The following is a 13,359-nucleotide window of genomic DNA, read 5'->3' as shown; positions in this document are numbered from 1 at the left end:
AAGGCAGTCATTTTCACCACAGCTTTCCTCATGTCTATGGCAAAAAGAAGATTCATTGGTCAAGGCCAAGAAAAGGGCATGTACGTAATGAAGGGGCAGTGAAGGCTCGAAGAGAGCTGTAACTGTCTGAGCAGATAGGATGCTGCTGTGCAGAAAGAGTCTGCCAGTCTTTGATATGATGTACATAACAGTATGGAAAAGAGATGTCCTGGATAAAGATGATATCCCAGCGATGGCAAGGTATTTCGGTTAAAATCAATGTTACATAAATTGCCAATTTTAATCACAACTGAAGTCTACAAGCAAGAACTTTGATGAAAATTAACTGTTCCAATTTTGGTTTTCATTTATAGCTTTTAGTTATTTCTCTAAACAAATTTGAAAATTATTTGATTGTCACTAAGATGTGTTTGTTTGCAACTAAGTAAAGATTTAGCCTTATATTTTGTACTTTTTTTCATGAATCAGAAGATAAATTCTAATACACATTATATAATCAGTTATATAGTTTAATGTAGATTGACTGATATTCTAAATAATTGCACTGTATTACTTTATGATATGGTGAATGATGTATTTCTTTTTACTAGGTTAACATTCTCTTTTTGATATTTTGTCTACTAATATGACTGGAAACAAAACACAGTAATGGTATATAAGTACACAAGTTTTAAATTCATTCTTATTAGTAAATAAAATTTTAGCATGCTGGACCTATAAGTAAAAGGTATATCAAAGAATTGTTTACACAATTGTTTCTGATCATCATGTGCTTCAAGATCTTCAAAATACAAAATCTTACCTTCTCTTGCAATGTTTGTTATTAGTGGAATTAAACTTTTAAAATGTCATGCTTTTCCAGGATTATATCAGTTTTTCAACTTTGAACGAAGGTAGGTAGAACTTCACGAGGAGATGCTTTTTGCTATAAAAGAGGGGAGCAAAATGTAACAAATATGTATGTTTCTTTCTTCTTCCGAAGTCTTTCTCTCGTCCAGAATTCTTTCTCTGGAAAACTAAGAGGCAGTACAAGAATCTGTACTCAAAAGAATCTGTTTGAAAGCTGTAAAAGGTTGCTATGCAATGCTTCTTGCAAAACACCAGCAAAAACATATTCATCTATAATAGGCTGGAAATAAAGGAGGAAGACACCGGACAGTTAATATTAATTCCTTCAGTTCATGAGGAGACATATATGTGCATGTTGCTTTTAGTAACTGCAGGTGATGCATTAGGTTCATGTTAACAAGCCTTAAGCCAGAGGTTGAAAAGGCTTTGTTTCCGAGATGAAGAATGTCATTGTTGTCCAACACATTATATGTTTTTCATCTACTAATCTCAAAGTGAAAAGGTGCTGCTTATCTCTTGGGAATCATTGACATGGGAAGGAAGAGAGCAGGGAACAGAAATCCAGATCCAGGAACGGACATTTAATGTGTGTAAGAGCGAGGCTCTAATAGAAACATACTGCAAGAAACAAATTGGTTTCCTCTTGAGTTATAAGAGACTGTTAGGAGTCCTTGCAATATTTGCTTGGCTCCTTTCTTCCCCAGCCATTGTAGTTTTGAGTAAGATGCAAATAAAGCCCGTATGATTCTCATGGTGTGCTTTTATAATATCCTTTTTCTGGAAGGTTTGGGAAGGCTATCTTGAGACCAGATGGGCACAGAATTGGTGTAATTGAATAGATAAAGATTCCCATGTGGGAACCTTAGCTGTTGCCATCTCAGAACAGCCAGTCTTACAACCATAGCGATTATGTTGCAGATTTTTATGTTGACTATAAACGGCTCACCTACATTACATTTGGCATTAGGCCTGCACTTTTGAAGTGAATTTGCTGGTCATCCCCACTTACCCTTCTTTGGTTTGCAGAGCACACAAGCCAGGTTTCTTTTGGGTGAAGCTAAGCCAAAAGATGCATTCAGGAACTTGTGCTCCCACCACGACTGGGCGTGTAATCTACAGAACTAGCCTGAAACTAGTCCAAAGTCAAGTCTCCTGAATTGCACCTTGTGGATATCGGGTCCTCACTGCTGCCTCTTTCACTCTACAGAGCCATTCCTATTGCACAACACAATGTAGATCCGGTCCAAATGCCCGTTGACTAAGGAACTGCTGATTCTTGAAAGTGCAGTCCTGTAACAGCACCCAAAGAGCTTTCAGGAGAGGAGCGCATTCCCATGGCAAATGATATCCTATTTGATTTAGCTTCGTCTCTTTTCTGAAGAGTAGAAATACCCTGGGGAAGATACCCAAAATAATCTGCATCTTAGGAGAAAAATTCAGGGGAAAAATTCAGCTGTACAGCAGTATTTGAACCCGCATCTGAGAGAATGGCTCTGTTCACATTCAGATTCACATGAATCTGAGTTTTATAGCCTGTTGATCTCAGAGGGCTGGAAAGAAGCCGAGGGAATTTGTTAGAGGAGTAAATGACATTTCCCTTGTTTAGTTTGCAGCCAGCAGTCTAGTTGGGGATACTGAGCGTTAAGGATGATCCTTGGACGTCAGGAATAGATGAGACCGAGAGAAGTGCTGGGCAAAAATCTTCCATGAGAAGGACCTGAATTGAGATGGGCAGTAATTCTTTTCTGAAATGATACTTCAATAAGAGGCAAAAGATGAAGAAGTCTCTCCTGATTCCCAAAAGCTCAAGCAGCAAAAAGTAGTCATTTGTTGTCAGGCTTGCTGTTGAACGTACGTGGCGTATGTCTGTGTCAGTTGGCTTCTGTTCACTTTCTTATCTATAGAGAGCACTACCGATCCCTGCCCAGAAATACCGGCACCCCATGCTCCACCACTACCCAAGCCTAAGTCTAAATCTAAAAAAGCTCCGCTACCACCAAAAAATGCTATTGCCGCTTCCACCACCACCAGCCATAAGAGTAATGAAGCACCTCATGCTAAAAAAAAGGGAAAGGCTCCTGCTAAGCAGCCTCCTCTCCCACCGCCCAAGCCAACAAGTCACAGTGCAAACCGAGAAGCTGGTGAGTACTGCACAGGCAGTGCCAGTTATGGTGGGTGCATGTGCATGGGGGTGCTTGGCTTGGTCGTACGATAACTTCTGCCTTTGTACGTAGCAGCGTCACTGAAGGGCATGCCGTGGATGTAGCTACCTTCCCGCTGAGCTCTGGTTTTGCTGTTTGCAAACACCCCAGAGAGCGGACAAATCACTGTTTAATGAACTTATGCACAACACCAAGTACATATATTGAATTCCCAGCTCAAGTGTGAATGCCGGCAACAAAATGACTCAGAGAACTGCTGAAGACTCAGCAGGAAAGAAAAAGGTGACTTCTGAAACCAAACGTATGAGTTGCCCCAAAGTAAAGCCACCTTGGTATTGCTGTAACTTTCTGCTGGGAATATGTACTATTCTGATTAATTTGACAAGATTACAGGATCTCAAAGAGGTAAAGGATAAAATCATGGAGATGTCTTTAAAGACTGTTGAGTAGCAGTTGTTTTAGCTGAAAAATAAGAATTATAAGTCATTGGAAATGGCCAGCCTGAGCCGGTTGATGGTTTACTGTGATTCTAAATACGCACTGGAAATGGAAAATGTCCACCATCAGGCACGCAGCAGATGTGTTTATCACTACTCCTTCAAACCAGAATTCAGCAGTGATGCTAGATTAAAGATCATAGGTAGCTGTTCTCAAAGTACTGATCTTGAGTTTGAATGGTTGTAATTTAGACTATGACCAAAATGAAAACATGCAGATATAATTTGAGCACAAGCAGTATTATGATGAATGGACTGTATATATGCAGTGGCCAACTTATACAAGCTTTGTGTTTTCGATCCTCTGTCAGTCTTTCAAAGCCCTTCAGCCCCTCCAGTTTTCTCTCCAAGTAAACCTCCATAGCTTGTACATTTTGGCATGTTTTGTATTTGAAGCACACAGAAGAGGGCTGTTTTAAAACATTGCTAGAGTTACAATAATAACTTTGCCATAAAATATCCATTAACTTGGTATTAACTGTCCCTACTACATCAGACAACCACAAGAATAAATATTTTGAAAGCCCCAAATTTGCTGCTTGTATTTCACATTCAGCTGGAAAACTCAGTTCTTCCCAGGTGAAGGAGCCTTATAACAGCAGACTTTTCAGAAATAAAACAACCCATCACATAAAGAAATTATTAGACCAATGGTCAGTAACAAGCTCTCAGGTATCTCAGTTCTTAAATTAAAATACATTCAGATTCCAGATTTGTCTCTTAGTAGCCGTGCTGAAATTTTATGCGATGCTTGAGACCATATGGGTATGAAATTTATCAATATATTCCTTATATAAAATAGTACATATTCTACTGGCGATTTCTTCCAACATTAGGCACGTTGTGTTCATTTGAAGGGCAATACTTAATAAATAGAGCTGATGGGGTCAGTATTTAGTACAAGAGGTTTATCAGATCCTCATGAAAGTGAACACATGATACAGCCAGTGATCCAGTCCCATGAAGGAAAAGAGGAATATGCGTAACAACAGAGCCCTGGCTCTCCTGAGGGCACCACAGCAGGTTTCCAAACTGAAAAAGTGGAGTTGGGAGAAGGGGGGACTTAAACGTAAGCATGGACTTGTGCCAAAAGGCAAGTAACAGCCATAAAATTTTTCATTTAAACAAAATTCAAATCTTATACTGAAAAAGAGGCATGACAGAATATTGTCAGCCAGCCCAGTGAAAATCAACAATAGCAATAGCACTTTTGACCCACGTGAGAGTGTAGGGGGGATTTGCCCTGGGAGAAGTCTTTGAAGTTGCTGTATCTAATTGCAGGTCCAGAAGGGTTCTGAGAATAATGCAAGGGGTTTTTTTTCAATGCAAACATCTTTTGACATTTTCCCAGCAACAATTATAGCGTGGCTGTATATTGGTATTATGTTGGCGTTCTTAAGTGTAAGCATGTAACTGGTTCTGTTGACCTCCAGCCTGTGTTTAAGTGGTTTGCTGGATCAGAACCAGAGCCCTTTCTTAATACCATCCACTTACTCAGTAAGGTTTCTGCTAAATAATGTGCAGGTTGGAGCCACCATCTATTTCCACTGCAATTACGAGCTGCTGCCTATACCATTTCTTTGCTTCCTTTTGTTTTGGCGGTAAGTTAAGTCAGTGATTTGCAGTTGATGTGGATGATTAGTGCAGTTACCGGTGGATTCTGTACTGTGCCTTTTACTCTTACCTTGCAGCACAAAGAGGGACAGTGGTTTGCCTGAAGTCATGAGTTTCTGTGGATTTTTCCAGATGTACTGAAAGCCCTCACAGCACTCTAAATGTTTATAAACCGTAACACGCAGCTACAGAGGAGAACAGTGTAACGTGTCTTCTGAATTATTTTCCATCTTCTTTGAGGCTGAGAACAGTCTCACTGTGAAAGCTATTTTTATATTGTGAGCTTTTTATGGCCAGTATCTGTATGTTGGTTCTATCCTAATCTGCTGGGGTTTTGTTTTTATTTAAATGCTTATAAGTAAAGTAGGCCTTTCAGCAGATTTCTGTTACAGCTTTCTGTTTTACTCAGTAAGCTTAGCCGCAAGGCTGCTGTGCAGCTTTATAATGCTTTCATTTGTTCTCTTGAGGCTAATGCGTTTTTACTACAGCAGAAGTGTTTGAGTTGGATGCATTTTGATGAAAAGGACTGAATCGTTGAGACGGTTGTCATTTTTATTGCTTTTTAAATGAAAGTCAGAAGTCTGAAGCTCCCAGTCCAGATGATGGGCACATCAACACAGCAATGAGAAATGTGACTGGAATGCACATGGGCATGCAGGCTAGCTGAAATCTCTTGCAAACTTGGGCATTGAGACATACATGCTTCAATATAGTAAGTAGCACAGGATTAAAAACAACATCACTGGCCAGCTTGTACAGCTAAAAACCTTGTGTCGCTACGTTTTCAAGGCTACCTGAGTTGATTATTGGTAAGATGAAGACCTCCAGTGCCTCCTTCCTTCTGGAGATCATTTGTGCAGAGTGAGATCAGTGGTTTCTGCCTCTGTTTTATGGACATGCCCAGCTGGACCTGCAAGTACATCTTGTTTTGCTGTCCTCTGCTGCTTGGCATTAACTAGGAGCACACCATTTGCAATAACATTGTGAAAGGTAATTAACTGATATCCGTAATGGTCCTGAGGTGTTTATTGAAAAGCATAGGGAAAATCATGGTGTTCTCCTAGAGCTTATACCAAAAATTCACATTATAGAAAAGGTTGGGCAGTTTTCTCTGTCTGGTAGCACTTTTTTTTTAAACAGGGCACTAAGCACGTAGTGGACTTTTTCGATGATGTCCAGGCAAGTTGTAAAGGGCCAATGCAGAATGCTAGAATCAAACTCACCCATTCGTGAGGCTGATCCCCTCTGCTGTTCTTGGGCAAGTATTCATCGTTTCAGTTTTTCCCACCTCAAAGGTGAAATTTGAGCTGCAACATTTACTCATCTCCGGCGTATAGATGAAGGATTGTAGAAGTATCAAGTGTGACTTTTTCATTTTCAAAATATCAGCACATGTGAAACCATGCAGAAAGAACAGTGCAAAAATAATACAGTTGCCAAGACTGTAAAATGCTTTATCTTTCCTTATTTTAGCTAGTTCCTCTCATGCAAAAAAACCACCAGTCTCCAAGTCCTCTTCATCACCATCTCCTTCGTCCACATCATCTCATCCCAAAGCCTCTAAGGAGACTTCCAGCAAATCGGGCACATCAGGGACTCCCAGGGGCAAGAAAAAACCTGGGAAACAGTCAGCCCCACGAACAGCGCCGGACGGGGCTGCTGCTTCCCCCTCGGGTGCCACAGCCAACAGGTCGGAAGCAAAGGCAGAAAAACCTGAGCCTCAGCAACCTTCCATAGTGATTTCCGAAACGGAGGACACAGAGCAACCGAGCAAGCTCGTCGTGCCCCCTCCTCCCACTGCTGCTCCTCCTCCACCTCCACTTCCACCTCCTTGTCCCGCTGCGGCTGCTCAGCCCACTGTCTCCTCAGATGCCCAAGATGTGTCAGACGGCTGTGTGGCAGGGCCAGCTGTCCCCGGACCAGATGCTAAACCTCTTCTCCAGACTGAGCATGGCACAGACGAAAGCCTGAGCAGTACGGCCCCAGACAGCGGCCCGGATGCTAGTGGAGAAGACGCAAAAAGGTAAGATGTTATGGCTGTCATGGGTCAGTGGTAAGACCCGCAGCCAAGGCAGCCACGTTTCTTCTCATAAGGGACACTGGGTGCGTGGGGATCTCTTCTGTTTCTTCTGCTGACTGGTAACAGTTTGTGTTCTTTTCTTGGAGGCCCAGGGCAGCGTTGCATCCCAGCACAATTTGTTCTTTGCCAGTGTCTTTGAGCCATTCACCTGCAGCACCTCATGTTTCCCCAGAAGGTCATTGCTCATAACCTGCCTCCTGCATCATTGCGTGGCTTGTTGTGACCACTGCAGTCAGCAGTTCAGCTGGTAGCTGATAACATTTTTATTTCCCTCTCATAAAGGCAAACAAGAAAAGATGCTGAATTACAAGAGGGTTTTACTTTTTGTGGGGATATCATTAAACATCTCACTGCTAAAGCTCTCGGTTCAATAGCTGAATTTACTTGCAGCCTTGAAAATGACAGTTTCAGGCTTTGGTTAGTAGGTGTTCGGTCTGTCACTGCCTAATAGCTTGTCTAAGTGTCAGATAGTATAAAATCTAGTCAAGAGCAAGTCATAAGTACATTTTTAAAGCAAAATAGTTGTCAGCGAAAAAGAAACTGGCTTATCAATCTGTCTTTTCCCTGCCACGAGAACCAGCATCTTTCGTAACAACCCAAGAGAGTTTAGTCTAGATGCCAGTGTCCCAGAGACTTTCCTTTAAATTCTTGCTGGTGTCTCTGTACCAGCATTACGTTCCTGTGCTGCTTCTCCCCTTACTCTTCCCTTCCTTTACATAAAGATTTTCCCAAGACAGAGGGCACTCTGCTGCTGATTTCCATGTTCATCAGTGATGGACATGAACATTTGGACTCGACAGCAGTAAAACTATATTTACAATAAACAGAGTTAAGCTTCCAGAACATGAAGCTTTTCACTCCCATCCACTCCTCAGCTCGCTCCTCTCACCCCCAACTTTATGAGTTGTTTTTCTCTTCTTAGTAGCTTTTATGTACTATTGGTCCCATCCCACAAGAAATAAAAAAGACATTAGGATTTTTCTTTATACAGGCTTTGCAGCATGTCATCCCAGACTGTTTGCATCTTTTTTCCTAACGTACATACATACAGATATGTATATACATACACATACTTTGTATATGTTTTATGTATGTATGTTTTTTAGAAAGAGAGAAGTTTGAGTAACAGAACTTTTGTTTTCATATGTGGTTATACAGCCTTTCTCCCATTTGTGTTCTGTGCTGCTTGCATTAATGTGACGCCATGTCTGCTTCTGAATTAACAGCTTGGCTACCAAAGAAGACCAAGAAGCGGAGGCACCCGACCAGGCGCACTCTGAACCGTCGGAGGAGGCTTCTGACACTGCTGCCCCTCCTGAGAGTGAAAGTAGCCGAGAGAGCCACAGCAGTGACTCAGACTCTGATGGACCGATACTGTACACAGATGATGATGATGACGACGATGATGATAATGCGAGTGCTGAAAGTAAGCCCCTGACAAGAAGGGTGTACTGGGAAGGGGTGGCCACCTTTGGGTATATCTAATATACATGTTTGGCCTGGGCTGGCTGAGAGAGCCTACTAAGCTGCTGTGATTGCATCCAGATTGCTAACTGGAGCTTACTGGTTGGGTGCAGTCCAAAGACATCTACACCCAGAAAGATTTTGTGCCGCTGCCTCCATTAAATTGTGGCCTTCAGGAGAGCAAAGACTTTGGGATGGAGCTGCTACATCAGTCCATGGGTGATTCTGTTCCAGGATCTGGTTCTCTGGCAGGGCATCCCACCAAGAAGTTGCAGGCTACCTTTTGCACATTGTGTTATGTGAGCATGCCTGACCCATGCTAGTGCAAAGTGAAGAGAGAAGGGTATGGCTGCACGGGATGGTTTTAGATGATTTAATATGTTACCACTACTGAGAAATGTGTCCCACTTCTCCCAGACAATTGTGATGAGAAACCTGCTGGGGCCCATGCAATGGTGGGAGCAGCTCAAGCATTGCACAGATGGGAGTGAAGGTGGGAGGAGCAGGTTCAGGAGAACATGAGGATGGAACAAGGTCTCAACATTAGTGCATCAGCAAGCCATTGATTTGGTTTGCCCATGTAATTAGCCTCTACTGTTAAAGCACCAGTGTAGCTTTCAGCTGAATTGCGCTAAAAATCCCAGAGTTTCTTGTGGGAGTAACAGGCAGGGGTGGACAACAGAGGAGGCCCATCAGTCAGCAGCTTCACCATCTGAAAGTCATTTGTTCCTCTTTGATCAGGGCGTTTTTAAGCATTGGAGCACCTTAGCAGACAGAGCAGATCCCAGTGGATTACTTCTAAGTTTACAGCTTTGAAATTTCATCTGGGGTCATGGCTGTATCATCACCATATATCATTTGGCAAAAGTCCTTGCTGCTGCTGAAGGGGGTTGTGCTGCCTGCCTTCTGCCTCATCCCTGCTCCCAGCTGTTCCTTTTTTCCTTAGGCCAGCGCTCATTTTTGGTTTTGCAGTGGTGGCTGATTTTCTGTAGAACCAGTTCCCTGATCCAGCTTGCCGCATGGTCGCACCTTTGCTGGAGTGAAGGAGGTGACAGCAACAACCTGTCAGGGTTAGAGAGGAGGGCAACCCTACCCCTACCACCTGCAGGGTGGCCTTATGTCAGAACAAAATGACCATCAAACCATGGCTTGAGAGCCTTGCCCACAGCTGTTCAGGAGCAGGTGCTTCTCTGTGCTTAGTGAAGAAGACCTGAACACGAAAGTGCTGTGTACTGAAGGAGGGGTGAGGGAAAATGAATGGTTCTTTTTTTCCTTTGACACTGGATGGATGCATTTTTCCTTAGACACTCTTCCTAGATCGAGAAGCTGAAGTCTTCTGCAGTTCTGCTTTTGGTTTGAATATGATCCAAAGTGGTAGCAACCAAAAATTCATGTATTCAGACAGCAGCACGGTGGCTGATGAGAAGTGAGCTCAGAGCCTGTGGTCTTCCCAGACTGTCTAATGTCATGAAAACCTGCCAACCAAGGACAGATGTAGCACCCTCAGTCAGAATATCAAGACACAAGGGGAGGACTAAAGATGAAAATACTCTTCCTTCCACAGCTGGATGAAGCTAACACTGGCCCAATTGCATGGCCCTTGTCCCTTCTCTGTCTGTTTTATGGATAAACAGATGCTTCAGTGCCGGGGAGGTCCTGTCTAGGTTACTTTACAAGCACTCAGAGCCCTTTTCTAAAGTGTATATTTTCCTTTAATTTACAAATCAGTTAAAGATGAAAAGCACTATACAAGAACTAAGTGGTATTAGATTAAAAAAAAAATAAAATTGAAAGAATGAGGGAAAAGATGAGAGAACAAGACTAAACCATTTAAGGCTGAAGAAAAAGAGCAGCAAGTTGCTAAATATACTAAGTAGATAAATAAACCAACCTGTAATGTATCAGACTTCAAAGACACTTTTGTCATTTTTATCCCATCACTTCAGAGATGACAAGTGATGTTTGTAAAACTCCTCTATCAATTTGGCTGGTAGCTTTTTCATCCAAGCCTTTCAGCTTTTTTATTGTTGTGAAATGAGCTAAAACTATTTTTTCTTTTGATGTTAATTAAAATTCCTCTCCTGCATGTGGGAACGAGGCTGCTTTGGGGAGGTATTAAAGTTCTTACTCAGAGATTGTGTCTGTAACCTAAGCATGAATGAACTAAATCTACCCTTCTCCTCCTTTCCTCAGGCTCTTTGGCAAGTAAAATTCGTCGCAGGGATACTCTTGCTATCAAACTTGGCAACAGACCATCTAAGAAAGAATTAGAAGACAAAAACATCTTGCAGCGTACATCTGAAGAGGAGAGGCAGGAAATCAGACATCAGATTGGAACGAAGCTAGTGAGGTATCAGCGGTGGGGTAAATGTGGTTTCACTGGGCGGAGGTGGAGGAAGAGAATCCAGAACACTGCGTTCACGTTTTAAATGCAGCCCAATGTGTGGCGCAGGATCTTTGTGGTACAACTGCCTGGAAAACAGTATTTTTATTTCTCAAAAAACTTAAAATGTCAGTTCTGCAAGAAACAGATCTGAGAGCTTCTGGGTTCTGGGGTTTTTTTGTTTTTGTTTTTCAAACGAGGAAGAGAATAAGAGTGACTCCAGAATAATCAATGCCATGGTTCAAGCTTTTTCTCACGTTGGTTAGCAGGGACTTGCACTTGAATATCCCCATCTTGGACGGAGTAGTAGTTCCTGACAGACAGAGCATGCCTGTGCGCGTTCGGCCCTCCTCATCCTCCTCCTGCTCCCTGACTCCTTCATTATTCATGTGCAAAATTAATTTTATTGATGAAATTTTTCTTGCTCTCTTTCTCGAGTGAACAAGTGAACCCGTTTAGTAAACACAGAGAATATCAACTATGTTCTCCGCTATACAAACCAGAAAATTAATGTCTCGAGATATTTTTTTTAATGGCAGTTGTTATATATAGGTAACTAAAATTAACTTTCAATTAAAATTCCCAGTTGTATTGTATATACAAATCAGTGGGGAATGCATAGCTTATGTTGTGTTAAAAAAAAAAAAGAAAAAAAAAGAATAGGATTTGCATTCAAAATATCTGAGAATAATCTTACAATAGCAAAATTTATCATAATTATGGTGCCAGGGGACAAAAAAGGTTTATGAACTCGTTCATAAAATTCTACCTGTAAATGAGGAATTTTAATTTGCTGGTACAATTTCTGTAATGTTATGCAACTCTCAGTTATTTATGTGTTGGAGTGGCAATAGTACACCTTTTAAAACAAATGGCCCCTCGGTACTGTGGTTGCAGGCACAGTTATTATAACTGTGTCTGGAAATTACCTGTGTTGTTGAATACCTCTGATGGCAAAGAATAGCATGGCCATATGAGAAACACCTTTTAAGCTGTATTGCAAATCAAAATGTGTTCTTTGGATCTGGTTTTAAATCAATCGCTTTGTTCTTACAGGAGACTTAGCCAGAGGCCTACAACTGAAGAGCTGGAGCAAAGAAATATCCTAAAGCGTAAGTATTTTATTCAGGTTTCAGCTAGTATTTACTTAGAAAGTGAGCATATGTTGGATTCATATGGAAGCCTGTCATTGTTGCTCTAGTGTTAGAGCCATAACTGGAGTGAAATTATGTTACAGAAAATAACGTGTCAATGCTAGATCTATATACTAACCTGTAACGGTATCTGTGACAATTGCATATATTCAAGATGCTGAATTTTGCTTGTCTTAATCCCACTTCTTGAAGCTGGTCCCAAAGACCAGGAATGACTTCGATACCCCTTAGAAGTAGTTCAAGGCTGTTTAAACTTTCGCCTAATTTTTATGAGGAAGAGGAGGAGGAGGGAATATCAGTAGGAGGCAGAGGTGGGATATAAGGGCAGAGGTTGGAAGGTGGAGTAGAAAGAGGAAAGGTGAACTGTTGAGGAGAAAGTGAATAGGTATATGCCAACTACTTCAGCCTGATGGCCTCCATATCCACTTCTGACATCTGCTGTACTGAAACTTGCATGAGACGTTCTCACTGAATATCTTCCTATTGATTTAATCCTTCCTCAGTATCCCTCTTGAAAAATTTAGGTATATAATTCAAATAGTCAGGGGCAGAGGAATGAAGTCCACTGGATGTTTACCTGCTATACCTATTCTCCCATTTACTTATGTTGGGTTTGTTCTTAGGCTGGCAAACACTTCAGAACAGGCATTTTTTGTCTTCCTTTACAAATCTTTCCATAATATGGATGCTACCTAAGCAGATACCATAACAGTTGTTATGCCCAGCTCCTCCAGCCCTGTGTTCATTCTGCATGGGTAGCTAGTACTTGATGATTAAGTAGAAAAAATAAATGAAGAAAATGCACGTGGAAGCATTTCACACACAGCAACAAATCCAAAACCCCATCTATTCTTAAAGTATAAGAACTTTCCATGCTTGATGTAACTGAAAGAGCAGGTATAATGCCATTATTTCCAACAGTCATTCGGAACAGTTGGAGTTCATCTGTGCCACGCTGGTGCACAGCATGCTAATGGAAGAAAGAAAATGGTCTGTCTACCTGACAAAGTCCATGGACTGATCCCTCTGTCACCTGCTCAGGCCAGCAAATCAAGGAGACATAGAAATTATTGGCTTTCAGGCAAGCATACATGCCAATGAAATCCTACTGCTGTTGTCTACGCTCTCACAAGCCAAATAGTGACCTGTCTTATCG

At 41.7% G+C, this 13,359-nt stretch overlaps 1 protein-coding gene across 10 annotated transcripts in view; it reads left to right on the top strand.

The window, feature by feature from the left end:
• PHACTR2 (phosphatase and actin regulator 2) overlaps positions 1 to 13,359 on the top strand; it is a 138,489-nt gene that overhangs the window by 111,680 nt on the left and 13,450 nt on the right. For 7 of the 10 annotated variants that reach the window (XR_012586211.1, XM_074580537.1, XM_074580529.1 and 4 more), the window contains 5 exons: positions 2,754 to 2,990; positions 6,596 to 7,145; positions 8,429 to 8,628; positions 10,860 to 11,016; positions 12,106 to 12,161. Coding sequence is in view for 9 of the 10 variants with exons in the window: in XM_074580537.1 (XP_074436638.1) it covers positions 2,754 to 2,990; positions 6,596 to 7,145; positions 8,429 to 8,628; positions 10,860 to 11,016; positions 12,106 to 12,161 (1,200 nt within the window). In the remaining variant the exon portion in view is untranslated. The remainder of the gene's footprint in view (positions 1 to 2,753; positions 2,991 to 6,595; positions 7,146 to 8,428; positions 8,629 to 10,859; positions 11,017 to 12,105; positions 12,162 to 13,359) is intronic. The other 3 variants (XM_074580534.1, XM_074580536.1, XM_074580535.1) reach the window with 1 other exon arrangement.

Source organism: Larus michahellis, chromosome 3 (assembly GCF_964199755.1).
Source record: "Larus michahellis chromosome 3, bLarMic1.1, whole genome shotgun sequence".
Lineage (NCBI taxonomy): Eukaryota > Metazoa > Chordata > Aves > Charadriiformes > Laridae > Larus > Larus michahellis.
The sequence above is the reverse complement of the archived record's forward strand: the minus strand, read 5'-3'. Positions and strand labels throughout refer to the sequence as shown.